At 43.3% G+C, this 25,720-nt stretch overlaps 1 protein-coding gene across 4 annotated transcripts in view; it reads right to left on the bottom strand.

Moving 5' to 3' along the window:
* Nucleotides 1-25,356, bottom strand: part of LOC115193574 (disks large homolog 5-like) — a 112,172-nt gene extending 86,816 nt beyond the window's left edge. For 2 of the 4 annotated variants that reach the window (XM_029752327.1, XM_029752328.1), the window contains exon 1: nucleotides 24,538-25,355. In XM_029752327.1, the coding sequence (XP_029608187.1) occupies nucleotides 24,538-24,838 (301 nt within the window). In that variant the 5' untranslated portion in view covers nucleotides 24,839-25,355. Of the gene's footprint in view, nucleotides 1-24,537 lie in introns of all 4 variants that reach the window. The other 2 variants (XM_029752329.1, XM_029752330.1) reach the window with 2 other exon arrangements.
* Nucleotides 25,357-25,720: the final 364 nt, after the last annotated feature.

The following is a 25,720-nucleotide window of genomic DNA, read 5'->3' as shown; positions in this document are numbered from 1 at the left end:
ATAAGAACAGAGTTTGAAACAAATCTGAGACCTCGGAAGGTCAAAACGAAACAAATTTTGCGAAATAAAACAGCTGATATTCATCACAGATTAGACATGTACTGTATAGCAGTGGAATGTAGCCAAACTGCTGAAGAACAAAACATCATCCTAAATGACAGACAGAAGTGGTGTGGTTGTTCGCTTAGTCCCGCTTCACTCATTATTCAAATATGTGAAAAGACTAAACAAGGTGGAGGAACCTCTATATAACTTAGAGGTTTACAACAACACGGTGCCATGATCAATATCTAGGTTATACCTATCCAGTCATTTCAGAGTTTTGAGCACTGAAGGAGTCAAGGCTGGCTAAAGTTAGCCTGGTTCTAGATCTCTCAAGTGCTGTACAGCCGAGTCATATGGTCGCTGGCATTTAGCATAAAAATGACCAAGTATAGATCTAGGACTAGGCTGGGGTAAAGAGTCTGAATATTGAGATGCAATGAGATGAGCTGCTCGCTGTACCTCTAGCAGAAATGCTGAACAGCAGCAGTCTAGCTGGTCCAGTAATGCCCCTACTTGCATTACAGCGAACACACAGCCTATTATCAGCCAAGCTAGTGGTGCTTTAACCCTGAAGAATACTAGAAGTCAGCATAAGTGAGACAAAGTTAAAAACAACTATGAAAGCAGCTCATAAATCTCGATAGCGGAGGTGCATTGCTCGGGTCCTCTGGGGCCGTAGTCCTGCTGATTACATCACCGTTGGCTTTTGACAAGGGACTAATTTCTCCAGGTGTGTGAATTCTCCAGCCAATCAGTAGCCTCGACAGCCAAGGAGACCAGGAAACCAGCAGAATGCTGTGACCACTTGGCAAGCTTACAGTCATCATTAGGCTATAGCTTGTCTTGGGCATAGAGTTGTGTAATATACTTGAGTTATCTCCAAGAGCAGAACACCGTCGCCCCTTTATGAACAAGGTAGGTAAATGTTAATACACACCCTGTCTAGACTACATCTTACCATGACATAACATAAAGTAGCGGGAAACACAGGCCTTTGGTCATGCATCAGAGACTGGATTGGAATAGTGAGAGAGGGGGGAAGACGACGGCGGCGAGAGAGAGGGGGGTAGACGACGGCGGCGAGAGAGAGGGGGGTAGACGACGGCGGCGAGAGAGAGGGGGGCAGACGACGGCGGCGAGAGGGAGGGGGGCAGACGACGGCGGCGAGAGAGAGAGAGAGAGAGGGGCAGACGACGGCGGCGAGAGAGAGGGGGGGCAGACGACGGCGGCGAGAGAGGGGGGGGGCAGACGACGACGGCGAGAGAGAGGGGGGGTAGACGACGGAGAGAGGGGGGGTAGACGACAGAGAGAGAGAGAGGGGTAGACGACAGAGAGAGAGAGAGAGGGGTAGACGACAGAGAGAGAGAGAGAGGGGTAGACGACAGAGAGAGAGAGAAAGGGGTAGACGACAGAGAGAGAGAGAGAGGGGTAGACGACAGAGAGAGAGAGAGAGAGGGGTAGACGAGAGAGAGAGAGAGAGGGGGGGTAGACGACAGAGAGAGAGAGGGGGGGGGGTAGACGACGGAGAGAGAGGGGGGTAGACGACGGAGAGAGAGGGGGGTAGACGACGGAGAGAGAGGGGGGTAGACGACGGAGAGAGAGGGGGGGAGACGACGGAGAGAGAGGGGGGGAGACGACGGAGAGAGAGGGGGGTAGACGACGGAGAGAGAGGGGGGTAGACGACGGAGAGAGAGGGGGGTAGACGACGGAGAGAGAGGGGGGTAGACGACGGAGAGAGAGGGGGGTAGACGACGGAGAGAGAGGGGGGTAGACGACGGAGAGAGAGGGGGGTAGACGACGGAGAGAGAGAGGGGGGGTAGACGACGGAGAGAGAGAGGGGGGGTAGACGGCGGAGAGAGAGAGGGGGGGTAGACGGCGGAGAGAGAGAGGGGGGGTAGACGGCGGAGAGAGAGAGGGGGGGTAGACGGCGGAGAGAGAGAGGGGGGGTAGACGGCGGAGAGAGAGAGGGGGGGTAGACGGCGGAGAGAGAGGGGGGTAGACGACGGAGAGAGAGAGGGGGTAGACGACGGAGAGAGAGAGGGGGGGTAGACGACGGAGAGAGAGAGGGGGGTAGACGACGGAGAGAGAGAGGGGGGTAGACGACGGAGAGAGAGGGGGGTAGACGACGGAGAGAGAGAGGGGGGTAGACGACGGAGAGAGAGAGGGGGTAGACGACGGAGAGAGAGGGGGGTAGACGACGGAGAGAGAGGGGGGGTAGACGACGGAGAGAGAGGGGGGGTAGACGACGGAGAGAGAGGGGGGGTAGACGACGGAGAGAGAGGGGGGGTAGACGACGGAGAGAGAGAGGGGGGGTAGACGACGGAGAGAGAGAGGGGGGGTAGACGACGGAGAGAGAGAGGGGGGGTAGACGACGGAGAGAGAGAGGGGGGTAGACGACGGAGAGAGAGAGAGGGGGTAGACGACGGAGAGAGAGGGGGGGTAGACGACAGAGAGAGAGGGGGGGTAGACGACAGAGAGAGAGGGGGGGGGTAAACGACGGAGAGGAACATTTTACATCTCGCTAGAAATTCATAATGAAACGATCTTAACAGAGAAAAACATCCTTGTGTGCTACCTATATCCCCCAATAGAATCCCCGTGCTTTAACGATGACAGCTTCTCCATCCTAGAGGGGGAGATCAAGAATTTCCAGGCCCAGGGACATGTACTGTACTAGTTTGTAGCAACCTGCCAGAACTGAACAAGAGCCCGACAACCTCAGCACACAGGGGGACAAACACCTACCTGGAGGTGACAGCTTCCCTCCCCAATAAGACCCCCTTGACACAACATAACCAACATAAATGGGTCAGAACTCCTGCAGCTCTGTCGGACGCTGGGTATGTACAGTTGAAGTCGGAAGTTTACATAGCCAAATACATTTAAACTCAGTTTTTCACAATTCCTGACATTTAATCCTAGTAAAAATTCCATCTTAGGTCAGTTAGGATCATCACTTTATTTTAAGAATGTTAAATGTCAGAATAATAGTAATGAGACTGATTTATTTCAGCTTTTATTTCTTTCATCACATTCCCAGTGGGTCAGAAGTTTACATACACTCGATTAGTATTTGGTAGCATTGCCTTTAAATTGTTTAACTTGGGTCAAACGTTTCAGGTAGCCTTCCACAAGCTTCCCACAATAAGTTGGGTGAATTTTGGCCCATTCCTCCTCACAGAGCTAGTGTAGTGTAACTGAGTCAGGTTTGTAAGCCTCATTACTCGCACACACTTTCAGTTCTGCCCACAAATTTTCTATAGGATTGAGGTCAGGGCTTTGTGATGGCCACTCCAATACCTTGACTTTGTTGTCCTTAAGCCATTTTGCCACAACTTTGGAAGTATGCTTGGGGTCATTGTCCATTTGGAAGACCCATTTGCAACCAAGCTTAAACTTCCTGACTGCTGTCTTGAGATGTTGCTTCAATATATCCACATCATTTCCCCCCTCATTTCCATCCTTATCTATTTTGTGAAGTGCACCAGTCCTTCCTGCAGCCAAGCACCCCCGTGCTTCACGGTTGGGACGGTGTTCTCCGGCTTGCAAGCCTCCCCATTTTTCCTCCAAACATAACGATAGTCATTATGGCCAAACAGTTCTATTTTTGTTTCATCAGACCAGAGGACATTTCTCCAAAAAGTACAGTCTTTGTCTCCATGTGCAGTTGCAAACCGTAGTCTGGCTTTTTTTAATGGCGGTTTTGAAGCAGCTACTTCCTTGCTTTCAGGAAGTAACCTTTCAGGTTATGACGATATAGGACTCGTTTTACTGTGGATATAGATACTTTTGTACCCGTTTCCTCCAGCATCTTCACAAGGTCCTTTGCTGTTGTTCTGGGATTGATTTGCACTTTTCGCATAACAAAGTACGTTCATCTCTAGGAGACAGAACGCGTCTCCTTCCTGAGCAGTATGACGGCTGCGTGGTCCCATGGTGTTTATACTTAAGTACTATTGTTTGTACAGATGAACGCGGTACCTTCATACGTTTGGAAATTGCTCCCAAGGATGAACCAGACTTGTGGAGGTCTACAATTTTTTTTCTGAGGTCTTGGCTGATTTCTTTTGATTTTCCCATGATGTCAAACAAAGAGGCACTTAGTTTGAAGGTAGGCCTTGAAATACATCCACAGGTACACCGCCAATTGAATTATGTCAATTAGCTTATCAGAAGCTTCTAAAGCCATGACATCATTTTCTGGAATTTTCCAAGCTGTTTAAAGGCACAGTCAATTTAGTGTACGTAAACTTTTGACCCACTGGAAATGTGATACAGTGAATTATAAGTGAAATAATCTGTCTGTAAACAATTGTTGGAAATATTACTTGTGTCATGCACAAAGTAGATGTCCTAACCGACTTGCCAAAACTATAGTTTGTGAACAAGAAATTTGTGGAGAGGTTGAAAAACGAGTTTTAATGACTCCAACCTAAGTATGTAAACTTCCGACTTAAACTGTATATCTACCCTTTACAGAAATAGAACCCAGTGAAGAAACGTGGATAATTGATAACTTTACAGACAATTTCAAAAAGTGCGGTATCAGAATCATCTGTACCTTTTCAGACAGTAGGGCTGCAGTCCAAACATGTTATTTTCACCCCCTCAGTCCTCGCAATAGCCGCTTTCCCATGGGGGAATCCCAGTCGAAACCAGATGCAATTTGATTGCCATCTTAAGAAGGTCCAATTCACTAACGCTGCCCCCTCAGCCCTCGATTTAGCGAGTCAAGAACTTTAAATCACTTGTGGTGTTGATATTACCCTCAAGTCACGTGTCATACTCCGGAGGGCCGCGAGGTGTCAAATTTAATCAACACGGCTACATTTTCAGCATGTCAGACAAAATTATTGGAGCTAGCTTGCAACAAATTAAAAAAAATATATATATATATCACACTTATTTTAGCATTGACTAATTGGCTTAGTCTCGTAGTGAACCCTATAAAGCGTAGCTTGCTTCAAACATATTTTGGGGAATTCTGAAATGAAGCTGTAGCTGGCTAGCTACCTGACAGGAGTGCTAACCAGCTACTTTAGCTTGCTAGGTATATTAATAGCTTTAGGTCGGTTGTTTTTAAGCTCCATTTCAAGATTACCACCAAGGACATTGCCTTCCGATCATCACTCTCCCTCGCTAGGACAAGGGACATCTAAGGTACATTCGGACGTGATGATGTAAAACGTCATTCAAAAGGCTGAGGGTTTAGGGCAAAGGGCTGTCTACTTGGACCCCAGCCTAGAATCCCTGACAACAAATGCTGCTGATATATGTCCAGCTGTGTTGTTTATGCAGTTTTTTAATGGTAGGGTAGCTAGATGTGCTTTCTTTCTACTAAATGTTTTGGTAAGTTGTGATATTTAAACTTTTTTAGGGAATAGTGGTCTGCGCGCAGGCAGGCTAGGATTGACTGATCTGGTCGCCTAGTGATGGAAGTTAGTCTCACTTCAGAAGTGGCATTACTTTACAGACAAGTTAAATGCCGTTCATGTCTCCAGAGAAGGTTTAGTGTCAGCGTTTATAAAGTGTAGTGATCCTACCCAAACAGAAAAACAAACATGCCGTAGCCAAAGGCGCTTTCAAGGGGATACATACAGTGAAGGAAAAAAGTATTTGATCCCCTGCTGATTTTGTACGTTTGCCCACTGACAAAGAAATGATCAGTCTATAATTTTAATTGTAGGTTTATTTGAACAGTGAGAGACAGAATAAAAACAAAGAAATCCAGAAAAGCGCATGTCAAAAATGTTATAAAATTATTAGCATTTTAATGAGGGAATTAAGTATTTGACCCTCTTCTACATATGTGATGACATCACCTGGTTTAAACGTCTCTCGAGACTATATCTCTCTCATCATTACTCAATGCCTAGGTTTACCTCCAATGTACTCACATCCTACCTTACCTTTGTCTGTACACTATGCCATCGTGCCCAGAAACCTGCTCCTTTTACTCTGTTCCGAACGTGCTGAACGGCCAGTTTGTATAACCTTTAGCCGTACCCTTATCCTATTTCTCCTCTGGTGATGTGGAGGTTAACCCAGGTCCTGCAGTGCCTAGTGCTCTCATTTGTTGACTTCTGTAATCGTAAAAGCCTTGGTTTCATGCATTAGAAGCCTACTCCCTAAGTTTGTTTTACTCACTGCTTTAGCACACTCTGCCAACCCGGATGTCTTAGCTAGAGGTCGACCGATTAAAATTGGAAAGGCCGATTAATTGGGGCCGATTTCAAGTTTTCATAACAATCGGAAATCGGTATTTTTGGACGCCGATTTTTATTTTTAGACCTTTATTTAACTAGGCAAGTCAGTTAAGAACACATTCTTATTTTCAATGACGGCCTAGGAACGGTGGGTTAACTGCCTTGTTCACGGGCAGAATGACAGATTTTTACCTTGTCAGCTCGGGGATTCAATCTTGCAATCTTACAGTTAACTAGTCCAACGCTCTAACCACCTGCTTTACAATGCACTCCACGAGGAGCCTGCCTGTTACGTGAATACAGTAATAAGCCAAGGTAAGTTGCTAGCTAGCATTAAACTTACCTTATAAAAACAATCAATCATAATCACTAGTTAACTACACATGGTGGATGATATTACTAGTTTATCTAGCCTGTCCTGCGTTGCATATAATCGCTTAGGTACACGTTGCTCCAACCATAAACATCAATGTCTTTCTTAAAATCAATACACAAGTATATATTTTTAAACCTGCATATTTAGTTAATATTGCCTGCTAACATGAATTTCTTTTAACTATGGAAAATGTGTCACTTCTCTTGCAAACAGAGTCAGGGTATATGCAACAGTTTGGGCCGCCTGGCTCGTTGCGAACTAATTTGCCAGAATTTAACGTAATTATGGCATAACATTTAAGGTTGTGCAATGTAACAGGAATATTTAGACTTAGGTATGCCACCCGTTAGATAAAATACGGAACGATTCCGTATTTCACTGAAAGGAAAAAGGTTTTGTTTTCGAGATGATAGTTTCCGGATTCGACCATATTAAATGACCAAAGGCTCGTATTTCTCTGTGTTATTATGTTATAATTAAGTCTATGATTTGATATTTGATAGAGCAGTCTGAGCGATGGTAGGCACCAGCAGGCTCGTAAGCATTCATTCAAACAGCACTTTTGTGCGTTTTGCCAGCAGCCCTTCGCAATGCATTGCGCTGTTTATGACTTCAAGCCTATCAACTCCCAAGATTAGGCTGGTGTAACCGATGTGAAATGGCTAGCTAGTTAGCGGGTGCGGGCTAATAGCGTTTCAAACGCCACTCGCTCAGACTTGGTGTAGTTGTTTCCCTTGCTCTGCATGGGTAACACTGCTTTGAGGGTGGCTGTTGTCGATGTGTTCCTGGTTCGAGCCCAGGTAAGAGCGAGGAGAGGGACAGAAGCTATACTGTTACACTGGCAATACTAAAGTGCCTATAAGAACATCCAATAGTCAAAGGTATATGAAATACAAATCGTATAGAGAGAAATCGTCCTATAATAACTACAACCTAAAACTTCTTACCTGGGAATATTGAAGACTCATGTTAAAAGGAACCACCAGCTTTCATATGTTCTCATGTTCTGAGCAAGGAACTTAAACGTTAGCTTTCTTACATGGCACATAATGCAATTTTATCTTTCTTCTCCAACACTTTGTTTTTGCATTATTTAAACCAAATTGAACATGTTTCATTATTTATTTGAGGCTAAATTGATTTTTATTGATGTATTTTATTAAGTTAAAATAAGTGTTCATTCAGTATTGTTGTAATTGTCATTATTACAAATAAATAAAATGTAAAAAAATAATAATAATAATAATAATAATAATAATAATAATAGTAATAATAATAATAATAATGTCTGAATCCTGGCTTAGAAAAACCACCAAAAACGCCATCGCTAACTATAACATTTTCCGCCAAGATAGAACTGCCAAAGGTGTTGCAATCTACTGCAAAGATAGCCTGCAGAGTTCTGTATTACTAACCAAGTCTGTACCCAAACAATGCGAGCTTCTACTTCTAAAAATTCACCTTTCCAGAAACAACACTGTTGCCGCTTGCTACAGACCTCCCTCTGCCCCCAGCTTTGCCCTCGATACCATATGTGAATTGATTGCCCCCATCTATCTTCTGAGCTCGTGCTACTAGGTGACCTAAACTGGGACATGCTTAACACCCCGGCCATCCTACAATCTAAGCTTGATGCCCTCAATCTCACACAAATTATCAATGAACCTACCAGGTACAACCCCAAATCCGTAAGCACGGGCACCCTCATAGATGTCATCCTAACTAACTCGCCCTCCAAATACACCTCTGCTGTTTTCAAACAAGATCTCAGCGATCACTGCCTCATTGCCTGCATCCGTAATGGGTCTGTGACCAAACGACCACCCCTCATCACTGTCAAACGCTCCCTAAAACACTTCTGCGAGCAGGCCTTTCTAATCGACCTGGCCCGGGTATCCTGGAATGACATTGACCTCATCCCGTCAGTAGATGATGCCTCGCTATTCCTTAAAAAGTGCCTTCCTCACATCTTATATAAGCACGCCCAACTCAAAACATTTAGAACTAAGAATAGATATAGTCCTTGGTTCACTCCAGACCCGTCTGCCCTTGACCAGCACAAAAACATCCTGTGGCGTTCTGCATTAGCATCGAATAGCCCCCGTGATATGCACATTTTCAGGGAAGTTAGGAACAAATATACACAGGCAGTTAGAAAAGCTAAGGCTAGCTTTTTCAAACAGAAATTTGCATCTTGTAGTACTAACTCAAAAAAGTTCTGGGACACTGTAAAGTCCATGGAGAATAAGAGCACCTCCTCCCAGCTGCCCGCTGCTCTGAGGCTAGGAAACACTGTTACCACCGATAAATCCACTATAATTGAGAATTTCAATAAGCATTTCTTTACGTCTGGCCATGCTTTTCACCTGGCTACTCCGGTCAACTGCCCGGCACCCTCCACAGCAACCCGCCAAAGCCCGCACCATTTCTCCTTCACCCAAATCCAGTCAGTCAGCTAATGTTCTGAAAGAGCTGCAAAATCTGGACCCATAAAAATCAGCCGGGCTAGACAATTTGGACCCTCTCTTTCTAAAATTATCTGCCGAAATTGTTGCAACCCCTATTACTAGCCTGTTCAACCTCTCGTATCGTCTGAGATTCCCAAAGATTGGAAAGATGCCGCGGTCATCCCCTCTTCAAAGGGGGTGACACTCTAGACCCAAACTGCTACAGACCTATATCTATCCTACCCTGTCTTTCTAAGGTCTTCGAAAGCCAAGTTAACAAACAGATTACAGACCATTTCGAATCCCATCATACCTTCTCCGCTATGCAATCTGGTTTCAGAGCTGGTCATGGGTGCACCTCAGCCACGCTCAAGGTCTTAAACGACATCATAACCGCCATCGATAAGAGACATTACTGTGCAGCCGTATTCATCGACCTGGCCAAGGCTTTCGACTCTGTCAATCACCACATTCTTATTGGCAGACTTGACAGCCTTGGTTTCTCAAATGATTGCCTCGCCTGGTTTACCAACTACTTCTCCGATAGAGTTCAGTGTGTCAAATCGGAGGGCCTGTTGTCCGGACCTCCGGCAGTCTCTATGGGTGTGCCACAGGGTTCAATTCTCGGGCCGACTCTCTTCTCTGTATACATCAATGATGTTGTTCTTGCTGCCGGTGATTCTCTGATCCACCTCTACGCAGACGTCACCATTCTGTATACATCTGGCCCTTCTTTGGACACTGTGTTAACTAACCGCCAGACGAGCTTCAATGCCATACAACTCTCCTTCCGTGGCCTCCAACTGCTCTTAAATGCAAGTAAAACTAAATGCATGCTATTCAATTGATCACTGCCCACACCTGCCCGCCTGTCCAGCATCACTACTCTGGACGGCTCTGACTTAGAATACGTGGACATCTACAAATACCTGGGTGTCTGGTTAGACTGTAAACTCTCCTTCCAGACTCACATCAAACATCTCCAATCCAAAATTAAATCTGCTTCCTATATCGCAACAAAGCATCCTTCACTCATGCTGCCAAACATACCCTCATAAAACTGACCATCCTACCGATCCTCAACTTCGGTGATGTCATTTATAAAATAGCCTCCAATACCCTACTCAATAAACTGGATGCAGTCTATCACAGTGCCATCCGTTTTGTCACCAAAGCCCCATATACTACCCACCACTGCGACCTTTGTGCTCTCGTTGGCTGGCCCTCGCTTCATATTTGTCGCCAAACCCACTGGCTCCAGGTTATCTACAAGTTTCTGCTAGGTAAAGCCCCGCCTTATCTCAGCTCACTGGTCACCATAGCAGCACCCACTCGTAGCACGCGCTCCAGCAGGTATCTCTCACTGGTCACCCCCAAAGCGAATTCCTCCTTTGATGTCTTTCCTTCCAGTTCTCTGCTGCCAATGACTGGAACGAACTTCAAAAATCTCTGAAGCCTCATATCTCCCTCACTAGCTTTAAGCACCAGCTGTCAGAGCAGCTCACAGATCACTGCACCTGTACATAGCCCATCTATTTATTTGATTTATCTTGCTCCTTTGCACCCCAGTATCTCTACTTGCACATTCATCTTCTGCACATCTACCATTCCAGTGTTTAATTGCTATATTGTAATTACTTCGCCACCATGGCCTATTTATTGCATTAACTTACCTCATTTGCACTCACTGTATATATACTTTTTGTTTTTCTTTTGTTCTACTGTATGTTTTGTTTATTCCATGTGTAACTCTGAGTTGTTGTATGTGTCAAATTGCTATGCTTTATCTTGGCCAGGTCGCAGTTGCAAATGAGAACTTGTTCTCAACTAGCCTACCTGGTTAAATAAAGGTGAAATAAAACATGACGCCGAGGTAAAATGTTGTGCTACACGGGCAACACAGCATTCCTAACCTAGCCCACAATGTCTGCTGTGTGGATCGAGCAGTCAAGTCGAGCAGTCATTTTAAAGAAGAACAGTTCAGCGAGATAACTCAAATATGAAATCCATTAACGCCTAGATAATGGGATTCATTGCCCTTGACAATCCACCGTTCTCTGTCGTGGATGATGTTGGCTTTCGCCCGACTGGACGAGCACCGGTACACATGTTGCCCTACCGGAGTTATACAATAACAGCGTCAGTGCTATTAGCTTCACGACCTATTTTGGAACGCAGTTTGGGTCTTCAGGTGTCAAAAAATAATTTGACGTGTTAAATAAGCTTTTATTTTGACACGTCAAATAACAGTGCTATTATGGAATGTTGTGTGTTCTGAATTTGCACGTGCAAGCCAAGCACCACCACTACTACTATCAGTAGCACTGTCAAAGCTGTACAAAAAAAAAGTCTGCAAACAAGCAAACACCGACCACGAACGATGTGTTTACAATACTGCGTTGGTAATAAAGCATTATTTGCTCGACCGCAACGTCGACCGGTAGCTAGCTTGCTGGACCGTTAGCTAGCTTTTGCTTGGTACCTAGCCAGCACCAATACAACCAGCCTGAAAACAATGACCAGTAGAACCTGCAGTCATTTTCATTATTCTCAGCAATGATTTAGGAATCCTTGTGAGTAAGTATTAGCTAGGTAGCCAATTGTTGTTCGCTTATTAAAGTCGAACTTCATTTCATGTAAATAAATAGCTAGCCAGCTACTTAACCCTGTTGCCAAAAGCTAACGCTATAAGCAGCCAGCTAACTTAATCTGTCTACAGTAGTGACGCTCGACCGGACAGGGTTATCCTGTGAAGCTAGCCACAATAAGGATTTGGCACAGTAGTGGAATTTTCAGTTTGCCTTCAAAATAAAAGTACCTCTTTGAAAGTGATGCAGATGGTTACAAATTGGTGTTATCATGCCATATTTAGACTAGATAATGTTAAACAAGGTTGGAATGTGAAGCAATGAAATGGGTTATCAGTCTACTCGGTGACACCCACACACAACTGTGAAGAGTTAATGCAAATATTAGCGTTGTAGCTCTTATCGCAGGACTGTGACTGTGTGAAATCACCTCCCCAGTCAGCCTATTGTGTGTACTGACATTCATATTGCCCTGTACAGCTTTACCTAAGGATTTGGGATCAATGAAATGGGGTTTCAGTCTGCTCAATAATTTTTTCCCCCCCAACATCCTCCTCAGAGTTATCAGACTCCAAAACATCCACACGGTACTGTTTTTCCTCTGGAATAGTGTTCAATACACATAGGTTGTCAATAAATGTGACTCAATTCACAGTTGTTTCCGAGTCCCGCAATAAGAGCTACGATGCTAATGTTCTCTGGGTGTCACTGAGTAGACTGATACCTATGGATTGTGGATCAATGACATGAGGTAAGGCTGTTCGCTGAAATAAGTATACCCCCAATGCAATCGTAAAGTATAATAATACACCCAGTGTGAGTTCAGGTTGTTGTCAAATTAACAAATTGTCTTTTGTTGATTTTATATAAACATTCCAACCTCATTTAGCATGATCTATTCAATTATGGCATAATTCTACTATTTGTATTCATTTGCATCATTTTGAAGGCTAACCGCGAAGTCCACTATTGTGGCTAATCTTTATTGTGGCTAGCTTCACATAGATGGGTCCAACCACCATTAATCAAATAAGAACTGTCTTATAAATTAGGGTTATTTTACATTATGACACCTAGCTATCGAGTTAGCTACTGAAACAGATGTCGTTCTTCTATGTTTATGGGGAAGAACATTGTTTGCATCCATGAGCTAGCTAGCTTTTATTTATGACCAGCACTGACAACTTTACCAGCATCATAGCATACGTTTATGAATCGTTGTGACATATGAAATACGAGTGAGTGTAATCAATGTGTAATAACTACATAAAAAATTAATGAACATGTTAAATTATTATGTGACGTGCAGTTATATTCAGGTCCAGATTGGTCAACAAGCTTATTTGACACGCAAAGACCCAAAAGACGTTCTATAGTATGAGAAACCCTGGTTGAGAATGAAAGGACTGAACAAATGAACAACGAAACAGAACAGGAAGTGAAAGAAATAGGTTTTGATTATGTTTTACTGGTAATGGGGACATACGTAAATGCCAACAAAATAACTTTTTGGTCAGTGTGGTGTAACCTTTATTTAACTAGGCAAGTCAGTTAAGAACAAATTCTTAATTTACAATGACGGCCTACACCGGCCAAACCCGGACAACGCTGGGCCGATTGTGCGCCGCCCTATTGACGGCCGGATGTGATACAGCCTGGATTCGAACCAGGGACTGTAGTGACGCCTCTTGCACTGAGATGCAGTGACTTAGAACGCTGCGTCCACGTGTGTGTGTTAACTATTAAACTGTACTAGAATGCTTAAAAGGCAGCTAAAATGTTAAATATTGGTTATCGGTATCGGGTTTTTTTGGCAAGGAAAATATCGGATATCGGTGTCGGCCAAAAATGTCATATCAGTACACCAACTGTGATAACTGCACTGTGATTAAATTATGTGGGGGAAAAATTGGTTATGGATTTTTCTTAACGTTAAGGACCCCAACTTCACACCCCTGGTTGTAACCCGTTATGCTTGAGTGGATACACCACGGCAGTACAATAGACAATAATAAAATGCCCAGTGACATGTCATTTCATAGGCCTTATGTTATACTACATCATATCCAGCAGACAGGCTGGGTGTACGACGGATGGATTGATGGCCTAATCTAGAGACATGCTGGGAGAGAAAAAGGGAGAAAGAGAGCGATTGTAGCTTGGCGCTACAGTAGTCAGATCCCAGGAAAGAGATAAGAGCACTGGGTTGGTAGTAGTGAGTAGCAGTGACAAAGTGTCAAGACATAACTCATTGTGTCCCCATGGTTTACGTGCTACTGGGAGTGGGACACTGGTCGGCAGGCAGACAGACAGACCCACTGGTCCTGTCCTAGTCCGCCAGCCCGCCCGCACACACACACACGATTGGGAACTTTGGGCCTGCTACACTTCAAAACAGATGCCAAGTCTGAGGAAGAGACAACAACAAAAAGAGATATGGGTATAGAAAGAGAGAAACGGGGAGGGTGGGTGAGATAGCTAGAGGACTTACAGAAAGAAAACAGAAAGAGAGGCCTACTCTTAACCTCTCTGGGGTATGTGGGACGATTTCGTCCCACCTACGTAACAGCCACTTCAATCCAGTGGCGCGATTTTTGAATCGTTAGAAATGCTATAACTTCAATTTCTCAAACATGACTATTTCACAGCTATTTAAAGACAAGAATCTCGTTAATCTAACCCCACTGTCCGATTTCAAAAAGGCTTTACAACAAAAGCAAAACATTAGATTATGTTAGCAGAGTACCCAGCCAGAAAAAATCTGACACCCATTTTTCAAGCTAGCATATCATGTCACATAAACCCAAACCACAGCTAAATGCAGCACTAACCTTTTATAATCTTCATCAGATGACACACCTAGGACATTGTGTTATACAATACATGCATGTCTGTTCAATCAAGTTCATATTTATATCAAAAACCAGCTTTTTACATTAGCATGTGACGTTCAGAAAAAGCATAACCACCGCAAACTTCCGGTGAATTTACTAACAGTTTGCTAAATTACTCACGATAAACGTTCACAAAAAGCATAACAATTATTTTAAGAATTATAGATACATTACCCCTCTATGCACTCGATATGTCCGATTTTAAAATAGCTTTTCGGATGAAGCACATTTTGCAATAATCTAAGTACATAGCCCGGCATTACAGGGCTAGCTATTTAGATACCCACCCAGTTCAGCCTCCACCAAAATCACATTTCCTATAAGAAAAATGTTCTTACCTTGCTTGTTCTTCATCAGAATACACTGCCAGGACTTCTACTTCAATAACAAATGTTGGTTTGGTCCCAAATAATCCATCGTTATATTCCAACAGCGACGTTTTGTTCGTGAGTTCTAGACACTATCAGAATGCTTCCTCACGGTCCCGCGCATGGCGCGTTGGCTTGTCAAAAATGTCTAAATATTCCATTACCGTACTTCGAAGCATGTCAACCGCTGTTTAAAACAAATTTTTATGCCATTTATGTCGTAGAGAAGTGATAATATTCCGACCGGGAGTATGCATTGAGCCTAAACAGCCGAATAAAATTTCTCCTCAGAAGCGACTCATGCACGCGCATCATTGAAAGGTCCTCCGAGCATCCACTTACAAAAGGCGATAATATGTTTCAACCTGAGGTTCCCTCGTAAACCTTCAGTTATTTCGCGGGCTCTGAGAGCCTATTGGAGCCCTGGGAATTGTCACGTTACAGCTAAGATCCTTACTTTTCAATAAAAAGAGGTAAGACGCACGACTCCTTGTCAGACAGGGTACTTCCTGCTTGAAGCCTTGTCAGGTTTTTGCCTGCCATAGGAGTTCTGTTATACTCACAGACACCATTCAAACAGTTTTAGAAAATTCAGAGTGTTTTCTATCCAAACCTGAACAATAATATGCATATTCTAGCTTCTGAGTTGGTGTAGGAGGCAGTTAAAAATGGGAACATATTTTTTCCAAAATTCTCAATACTGCCCCCTATACCAAACAGGTTAACGACTGCCTTTCAGCTCACCACAAATCAGTAGAGCGTAAAAACAGAGGTTTTCAGAGTACACTGCACACACCTGAGCCGAGTTGAGGTGTAGCACAGTCGCCCAGAGGCAATGGTCCATCTTCAATACACAGAGAGAGCTCCTGTCAGGGAGCAGTGCATAACACATTCCTCTTGGTGTCTGTTTAAATCAATGTCTCAGTCAGTCAGGAGAGAGAGGCCTATACAGGTAGAACTACTCTATAGGTGAAACACCAAAGCACTGCAGGGGACTGGGAGAAGTCTCTTCACAAAGCACTGCAGGGGACTGGGAGAAGTCTCTTCACAAAGCACTGCAGGGGACTGGGAGAAGTCTCTTCACAAAGCACTGCAGGGGACTGGGAGAAGTCTCTCCACAAAGGACTGCAGGGGACTGGGAGAAGTCTCTCCACAAAGCACTGCAGGGGACTGGGAGAAGTCTCTCCACAAAGCACTGCAGGGGACTGGGAGAAGTCTCTCCACAAAGCACTGCAGGGGACTGGGAGAAGTCTCTCCACAAAGCACTGCAGGGGACTGGGAGAAGTCTCTCCACAAAGCACTGCAGGGGACTGGGATAAGTCTCTCCACAAAGCACTGCAGGGGACTGGGATAAGTCTCTTCACAAAGCACTGCAGGGGACTGGGAGAAGTCTCTTCACAAAGCACTGCAGGGGACTAGAAGGCATGAAATTGGTTTTTATTAGCCCTATTGCACCAAATGTGTATGAATGAAATCAGCTAGAAATGCTATAGCATAGTTTATTATACAAGGCAAAGATACCGGTGGTCTACTTAGGCTATATATTCTGTAATTGACTAAATACAATTCTCATATTGGCAGTTTTGATGTTAATGGTGCATAAAATGAAGGTACATTTCTCTCGGTTTCCCACAGCAGCCATATTGGGAGGGTTGGAGAAGGGAGAACCAAAGCGCTGCTCTTCCTCCACTGCCTTCACAGTCTACGTGCTTGCAAGTGTGTGTGTGCCTTGAAGTCAAAGGGGTGTGTCTTGTGTGTGTTTGTACAGTGAATGATACATGCACTGTGTGTGTGTGTGTCTCTCAGTGAAAGAAGGAGAGAGTCTGCCAGTGAGGAAATGCGAATATGAGGGGATGGCTTGAGAGCAGGTTGCTCTCACACACGAGCTAAGTCTCCTCTCTACGCTCCCTTTTTACTCTGCCTGAAGCAACTAGGAGGCTCGTCTCCGCTCTCTCACCAGCCAGCCTGGTTAAACGCAGTAATCGCGTCAGCCTGAATCGCTGCACTTAATTATTTTCATTATCTTCAAAAATACCTCTCTACTACAGCTCTCCCTGTGTGTGTGTGCTGAGGCAGCAGCAGCCGTGAGGGAGGGAGCAGGAGTTAATACAGAGGGCAGTGGAGGCATGATAATACACGTCTCACAGAGACACCTTACAACAGGCAGGCAGAGTAGAGCTAGTCCTCTGGTGAATAACCACTATGGACCCACTCGGACTGCGTACTACATGCAACCATATCCTCTATGTAGTGCACCACTTCTGACTAGGGACCATAGGGCTTTGGCCAAAAGTAGTGCACTACATAAGGGAGTAGGGTGCCTTGTGTGACGCAGTCGAAGTTCCATACATACAGCCCTGCTGCTGCTCCTCTCATCTACAGCATTAAACAGCAAGGTGGCAATGGGCAAATTGCCAATGTCGCATGTTTAAGAGAGATGGTTCAGTGAGTGAAAGACACCTGTGTGATGAGTTATAGTTACTCATTCCTTGTGTTCTAATTATTTTCCCCCCTCTCTGCATTGTTGGGAAGGGCCCATAAGTAAACATCTCCCTCACCACCTCGCTCCCTCTCTCCGCACAGCCACTGACTAAATGAAGCATGGTATCAACCACCATTCAAAACAGTGCATTTTGGTGAACTGCAATACACTAAAAAGGGAGTATGCACTAAAGTGTGTATGCATGCATATTAGGAACGTAACAATTCACAGACACATTGGTCCCCGATTCAAATGTTTAATGATACAACAGCATTGGTCTGCGGACCCTAAACCGATCCAAATGGGGCATGCATAGGTCTGGAAAACCCATTCAAACGTTAAGAATCACCAATTCTTCCAAAAATACCATATTTTGTGACAACTAATGCACCCTCTCCTTCAGTGTCGAACTAAGCATAGAACTGTGTTGTAAGTCATTGATCTACAAGAGATTTTGCATGGCTAACAACCCTAGGGAATATTAGTAGCCTTGGCAAAGTGCGCACTATTTTGATGGTTCAGGTTCACAATCAGCAATAGTTTTAGTAGTTAAAACAATCAGTAGACCTACAGTTGACGTCGGAAGTTTACATACACTTAGGTTGGAGTCATTAAAACTCGTTTTTCAACCACTCCACAAATTTCTTGTCAACAAACTATAGTTTTGGCAAGTTGGTTAGGACATCTACTTTGTGCATGACACAAGTAATTTTTTCAACAATTGTTTATAGACAGATTATTTCACTTATAATTCACTGTATTACAATTCCAGTGGGTCAGAAGTTTACATACACTAAGTTGACTGTGCCTTTAACCTGTTAGGGACAGACGCCTCGCCAATATCCAATGGTAGCGCCTGGCGCGAAATACGAAAAACCTTAAAAATGCTATAATTTCATTTTCTCAAACATATGACTATTTTACACCATTTGAAAGACAAGACTCTCGTTAATCCAACCACATTGTCCGATTTCAAAAAGGCTTTACAACGAAAGCAAAACATTCGATTATGTCAGGAGAGTACCCTCCCAAAAATAATCACACAGCCATTTTTCAAGCTAGCATATAATGTCACAATAACCAAAACCACAGCTAAATGCAGCACTAACCTTTGATGATCTTCATCAGATGACACTCCTAGGACATCATGTTATACAATACATGCATGTTTTGTTCAATCAAGTTCATATTTATATCAAAAACCAGCTTTTTACATTAGCATGTGATGCTCAGAACTAGCATACCCACCGTAAACTTCCGGTGAATTTACTAAATTACTCACGATAAACGTTCACAAAATACATAACAATTATTTTAAGAATTATAGATACAGAACTCCTTTATGCAATTGCGGTGTCCGATTTTAAAATAGCTTTTCGGTGAAAACACATTTTGCAATATTCTGAGTACATAACCCGGTCATCACGGCTAGCTATTTTGACACCCACCAAGTTTGGCCCTCACCAAACTCAGATTTACTATAAGAAAAATTGTATTACCTTTGCTGTTCTTCGTCAGAATGCACTCCCAGGACTTCTACTTCAGCAACAAATGTTGTTTTGGTTCGAAATAATCCAGTTATATTGAAATAGCTCCGTTTTGTTCATGTGTTCAGGTAACTATCCGAAGGGTAGTTACAAAAAATGTCAAAATATTTGTGACTCAAAATGTCAAAATATTCCATTACCGTACCTCTAAGCATGTCAAACTCTGTTTAAAAAAAATGTATGCGATTTTTCTCGTAAAATAGCGATAATATTCCAACCGGGCGACGTTGTATTCGTTCAAACACTGAAAGTAAAACATGGAGTCGTCTCGTGCACGCGTGCTCCAGTGTCATTGTTCTCAGAAGCCCCACTCACAAAAACCCCTGCTGTTTTTCGCCCAGAGACTGGAGAGCTCTCATTCCACTTTCTGGCACCTTCCTAGAGCCAATGGAAGCCTTAGAAAATGTCACGTTACAGCAGAGATGCAGTATTTTTGATAGAGATGCCCTAGTAGGAGAACAAATTGTCAGACAGGGCACTTCCTGTATAGAATCTTCTCAGGTTTTGGCCTGCCATATGAGTTCTGTTATACTCACAGACACCATTCAAACAGTTTTAGAAACTTTAGCGTGTTTTCTATCCAAATCTACTAATTATATGCATATTCTAGTTTCTGGGCAGGAGTAGTAACCAGATTAAATCGGGTACGTTTTTTTATCCGGCCGTGAAAATACTGCCCCCTATCCCTAACAGGTTTTAAACAGCTTGGAAAATTCCACAAAAATGATGTCATGGCTTTAGTAGCTTCTGATAGGCTAATTGACATAATTTGAGTCAATTGGAGGTGTACCTGTGGATGTATTTCAAGGCCTACCTTCAAACTCAGTGCCTCTTTGCTTGACATCATGGGAAAATCAAAAGAAATCAGCCAAGACCTCAGAAAAAATATAGTAGATTTCCACAAGTCTGGTTCATCCTGGTTAGCAATTTCCAAACACCTGAAGGTACCACGTTCATCTGTACAAACAATAGTACGCAGGTATAAACACCATGTGACCATTCAGCCGTCATACCGCTCAGGAAGGAGAAGCGTTCTGTCTCCTAGAGATGAACATACTTTGTTATGCGAAAAGTGCAAATCAATCCCAGAACAACAGCAAAGGACCTTGTGAAGATGCTGGAGGAAACAGGTACAAAAGTATCTACATCCACAGTAAAACGAGTCCTATATCGACACAACATGAAAGGTCGCTAAGCAAGGAAGAAGCCACTGCTCTAAAACTGCCATAAAAAAGCCAGTCTACGGTTTGCAACTGCACATGGGGACAAAGATCATACTTTGGTCTGATGAAACAAAAATAGAACTGTTTGGCCATAATGACCATCGTTATGTTTGGAGGAAAAAGGGGGTGGCTTGCAAGCCCAAGAACACCATCCCAACCGTGAAGCATGGGGGTGGCAGCATCATGTTGTGGTGGTGCTTTGCTGCAGGAGGGACTGGTGCACTTCACAAAATAGATGGCATCACGAAGAAGGAAAAGGATGCGGATATATTGAAGCAACATCTCAAGACATCTGTCAGGACGTTAAAGCTTGGTCGCAAATGGGTCTTCCAAATGGACAATGACCCCAAGCATACTTCCAAAGTTGTGGCAAAATGGCTTAGGACAACAAAGTCAAGGTATTGGAGTGGCCATCACAAAGCCCTGACCTCAATCCTGTAGAAAATGTGTGGGCAGAACTGAAAAAGCATGTGCGAGCAAGGAGGCCTACAAACCTGACTCCGTTACACCAGCTCTGTCAGGAGGAATGTGCCAAAATTCACCCAACTTATTGTGGGAAGCTAGTGGAAGGCTACCCGAAACATTTGACCCAAGTTAAACAATTTAAAGGCAATGCTACCAAATACTAATTGAGTGTATGTAAACTTCTGACCCACTGGGAATGTGATGAAAGAAGTAAAAGCTGAAATAAATCATTCTCTCTACCATTATTCTGACATTTCACATTCTTAACATAAAGTGGTGATCCTAACTGACCTAAGAAAGGGACTTTTTACTAGGATTAAATGTCAGGAATTGTGAAAAACTGAGTTTAAATGTATTTGGCTAAGGTCTATGTAAACTTCCCACTTCAACTGTATATGGTCATTTTCAGATACACAGGGTAACGTCACTGTGCCCAGGTTTGAGCGCTGACCAATGCAAGGTAGGCGGCCTGTTCCTGATCTTGCACATTAAAACAGTACCCGTAAAACACCAGTCTCAACGTCAACAGTGAAGAGGCGACTCCTGTTCCTCTGTCCAGTGTCTGTGTTCTTTTGCCCATCTTAATCATTTTTATTGGGCAGTCTGCGATATGGCTTTTTCTTTGCAACTCTGCCTAAAAGACCAGCATCCTGGAGTCGCCTCTTCACTGTTGATGTTGAGGATGGTGTTTTGCGGGTACTATTTAATGAAGCTGCCAGTTGAGGACATGTGAGGCGTCTGTTTCTCAAACTAGACACTAATGTACTTGCCCTCTTGCTAAGTTGTGCACCCACTCCTCTTTCTATTCTGGTTAGAGCCAGTTTGCGCTGTTCTTTGAAGGGAGTAGTACACAGCTTTGTACGAGATCTTCAGTTTCTTGGCAATTTCTCGCATGGAATAGCCTTCATTTCTCAGAACAAGAATAGACCGACGAGTTTCAGAAGAAAGGTCTTTGTTTCTGGCCATTTTGAGCCTGTAATCGAACCTACAAATGCTGATGCTCCAAATACTCAGCTAGTCTAAAGGCCAGTTTTATTGCTTCTTTAATCCGGACAACAGTTTTCAGCTGTGCTAACATAATTGCAAAAGGGCTTTCTAATGATCAATTAGCCTCTGTATGCCTATGTAGATATTCCATTAAAAAATCTGCTCTTTCCAGCTACAATATCATTTACAACATTAACAAATGTCTACACTGTATTTCTGATCAATTTTATGTTATTTTAATGGACGTTTTTTTTGTTGCTTTTCTTTCAAAAACAAGGACATTTCCAAGTGTCCCCAAATGTTTGAACGGTAGTGTATCTAGATACGTATCCTATTGAAAGGGAAAGACGCACATCCCTAATGCATATATACGATGTGCATTTATCAAGAGTCAACTGTAGTCCACCTTTAAACTGTCTGGGAACGGTTGGTTTCAGCCTCCATTTGAGAAAGTGCATACAGGCTGAATGAAAGACTGTCATTCAGATGCAACATTTTAAAAATGGTCTAGTACAGGGTTCACCAATAAATTTTTAAAAACAGACCGCGGCTGAATGCAATTGGGGACCACTGGTCTAGTAGGACAATAACTGAGTGTATAGTACTGGCTATATGAAATCTACTGTACAATGGAAAATAGAGAATATGACTGACACCATGTTATGGATTTATAAGCATAGTTATACGCATGCACATCATGCTAGGGTCGATATGAAAGGGCACGTCAGCCGCGAGAGCATTTCCATGGAAACAAGTCAGGCTGTGAGCATATAATATAAAAGCCAGGAAGCACTTGTATTTAAACGTAAATGCAAATTACATGATATTACTATATTGATGACAACTTGGGAAATTACGTGCACATTTAGCCCTACACAGAAAATGCTACTGCATTTAATTTCCCCTAATAAACCTAAAGTAAAAGGACACTTGAATTACACTGAACAAAAATATAAATGCAACATGTAAACTGTTGGTCCTATGTTTCATGAGCTGAAAAGATCCCAGAAATGTTCCATACGCACAAAATGCTTATTTCTCTATTTTGTGCACAAATGTGTTTACGTCCCTGTTAGTGAGCATTTCTCCTTTGCCAAGATAATCCATCCACCTGGCATATCAAGAAGCTGATTCAACAGCATGGTCATACACTGGTGAACCTTGTGCTGTGGACAATAAAAGGCCACTAAATTTTGCAGTTTTGTCACAACAGAATGCCACAGATTTCTCAAGTTGAGGGTGCGTGCAATTGGCATGCTGACTGCAGTAATGTCCACCAGAGTTGTTGCCAGAACATTGTATGTTCATTGCTTTACCATAAGCCGCCTCCAACATACATTTTGAGAATTTGGCAGTAAGTCCCACAGACCTCACAACCGCAGACCACATGTATGGCGTTGAGTGGGCGAACGGTAGCTGATGTCAACGTTGTGAACAGAGTGCCCCATGTTGGCGGTGGGGTTACGGTATGGGCAGGCATAAGCTACAGACAACGAACACAACCACATTTTACCCAGGGCAATTTGAATGCACAGAGATACCGTGACGAGGTACTGAGATCCATTGTCGTGCCATTCATCTGCTGCCATCACCTCATATTTCAACATGATAATGCAAGGATCTGTACACAATTCCTGGAAGCTGAAAATGTCCCAGTTCTTGTTCTTCCATGGCCTGCATTGTCACCAGACATGTCACCCATTGAGCATGTTTGGGATGCTCTGGATTGAAGTGTATGACAACATGTTCCAGTTCCGGCCAATATCCATGAAGAAGTAAATTCATTAGGCCCTAATCCTCATTGCAGAGCAGTGGGACAACATTCCACAATCAACAGCCTGATTAACTCTATGTGAAGGAGATGTGTCGCGCTGCATGAGGCAAAACGGTGATCACACCAGATACTGACTGGTTCTGATCCATGCCCCTACTTTTTTTTTTTTTTAAAGGTATCTGTGACCTACAGATGCATATCTGTATTCCCAGTCATGTGAAATCCATAGATTCGGGCCTAATGAATTTACTTCCTCATATGAACTGTAACTCAGTAAAATCAATGAATTTGTTGCATGTTGCCCTCTTTGTTCAGTATAGTTTGATGGGGGGGGAGGAGCATACCTAAATACAGTGAAATAGCCCCATCTGTATCCTATACATTGTAGAACATGCCCACTATGAAGGCGACTCTATATGTGCATTGCAACTGTAATGAAGATATGCTGTTACCTATATACGGGTGGTCTCTGAAGTGTTATTCTGGAATACATATTGTATGCTTCTCATTCAAAAGGAGGAATGGCAAGTGTGTTCATTTAGCATCTACTGCCTAGCCAAACAGTAGCAGAGTCCACACAGACTATAATAAATAGTAATACGAGTTTGGTTATAGAGCCTGTGGCCTCTATGTCTCTGCTGGTGATCATTTGCTTATTTGAAGGTAAAATGTTGCTGTGGAATGAACAACGTGATGCTGAAACAGAACCAAACTTTGGTAACAACCTAAAATGTGAAAAGTTGCATTCTTTTCAGCATCACATTTTTCATTCCACAGCAATATTTCACCTTCAAAAAAGTTCCATCCTGAAAGAAACCACAAGGGCCTCACAAGGACCTGGAGTTCTGGCATTATGGCTTTGAATGCTGCATATCAACACCCCTAATGTCAACATGAGAATGACATAGCTAGTCAATGATCCTTAGGATCATGTGGCTAGGGTTGGAAGGAAACAGTTTTATCTTATGTAGAATAGCCTTTAGAAGTATTGCACAGCAGACCACCCTGTAAGTGCACTATGAGACTTGGGTATAGGTTGCACTTCAATATCTCTAATGTTGTGTGGAGGAATGTAGCAAGAATGCGTCATACATTTTGATGTGCAAAAGTGTTGCATGCTTGCATGGTATCTTACCAGACGAATGGTCAACGGGTCCACCGCCGTTAGTAAAGAGTGCAGAATACAGCTCAGGGTACGTCTTCTCCAAGGCCACACACAGTTCGAGGAAATGGTCGCTTTCCTTGTTCACAAGCATCTTCAAAAGCTGGTCCACTTTCTCCGCGCTGGAAGAGCAGTTTTGGTCCAGTTCGAAGCGGTCGAGCTGGCTTAGAGTACCGGAGAGTATCAGCAACTCTATCAGCCGGTCTGCGTCAGTTATTGAGTCCAGCAAGTTTTGGTGGCATTGGTCTAACAACTCTTTGTGCTTTGGCTCCATTGCCGTTCGCTTTAGTTCGGTAGCTAACTAGCTAACGTTAGCAGACTGGTTAGCTAACGTATCCTTGGCTTTATTTCTCCAAAATGACCCCCCTGCCCGATAAGCGAACAAGGAACTAACTTCCTAATTGTCACTTGTATGAATTCAGCAGAACAGCCATGACATCTAATGGCATGGGACAGCAATTTTTTATAACAAATAGGAAAAGGCACACGAAGCCATATTTGTTGCCTACTGTTGACTGCACTAAACAGCCATACATTTTCCCAGGTTACTTACGTTTGGCAACTTCGTCCATTTTTGCGTTATTCCGAGAAAACCCTGCCCTAACACATGAGCTTTTTCCAAAGAGTCATTTATTTCATGCACTATACCAACTCAAGTGCTAGGAAAACTACCGTAACTCGCTCGCTGTTCCCCAGCTATACTGTATCCTGCGCAATGTCTGGGCTGTTCAGCAGCTGCTGCCTGCTGTCAATCAAATTCCCATACAATGCCATGTAAAGTAGAACGGGGCGGGCCTTACCCCAAGACACACCTGATTTTTCAATGGGCATACGTTCTGAAAACCTAGGCGGAAAAGATGAGAATGGATTTAAAACAATGCATAAAAATGTTGCTGTGATACATACATTGTAGCATACATACATTATAGAAGAGGCAGTAACGACAACCAACTCAGCAAACATTGTTGTAGCCAATTAAAACATTTTTGGTATCCAACATATATCCATTTTGGTGAGATGAAGAGGAGATGTTCACTGTACTTGACATTAAAACTTAAAAATTGAAACTGAAGAGATGTTTTATTATGTTTATATGAATATCAATGAATATGTTTAGATTTATTAAAATCGTTGAATATATTCATTCATATGGTTT

The sequence above is a fragment of the Salmo trutta genome, chromosome 5 (genome assembly GCF_901001165.1).
Source record: "Salmo trutta chromosome 5, fSalTru1.1, whole genome shotgun sequence".
NCBI lineage: Eukaryota > Metazoa > Chordata > Actinopteri > Salmoniformes > Salmonidae > Salmo > Salmo trutta.
This window is presented reverse-complemented; position numbering and strand designations above follow the sequence as displayed.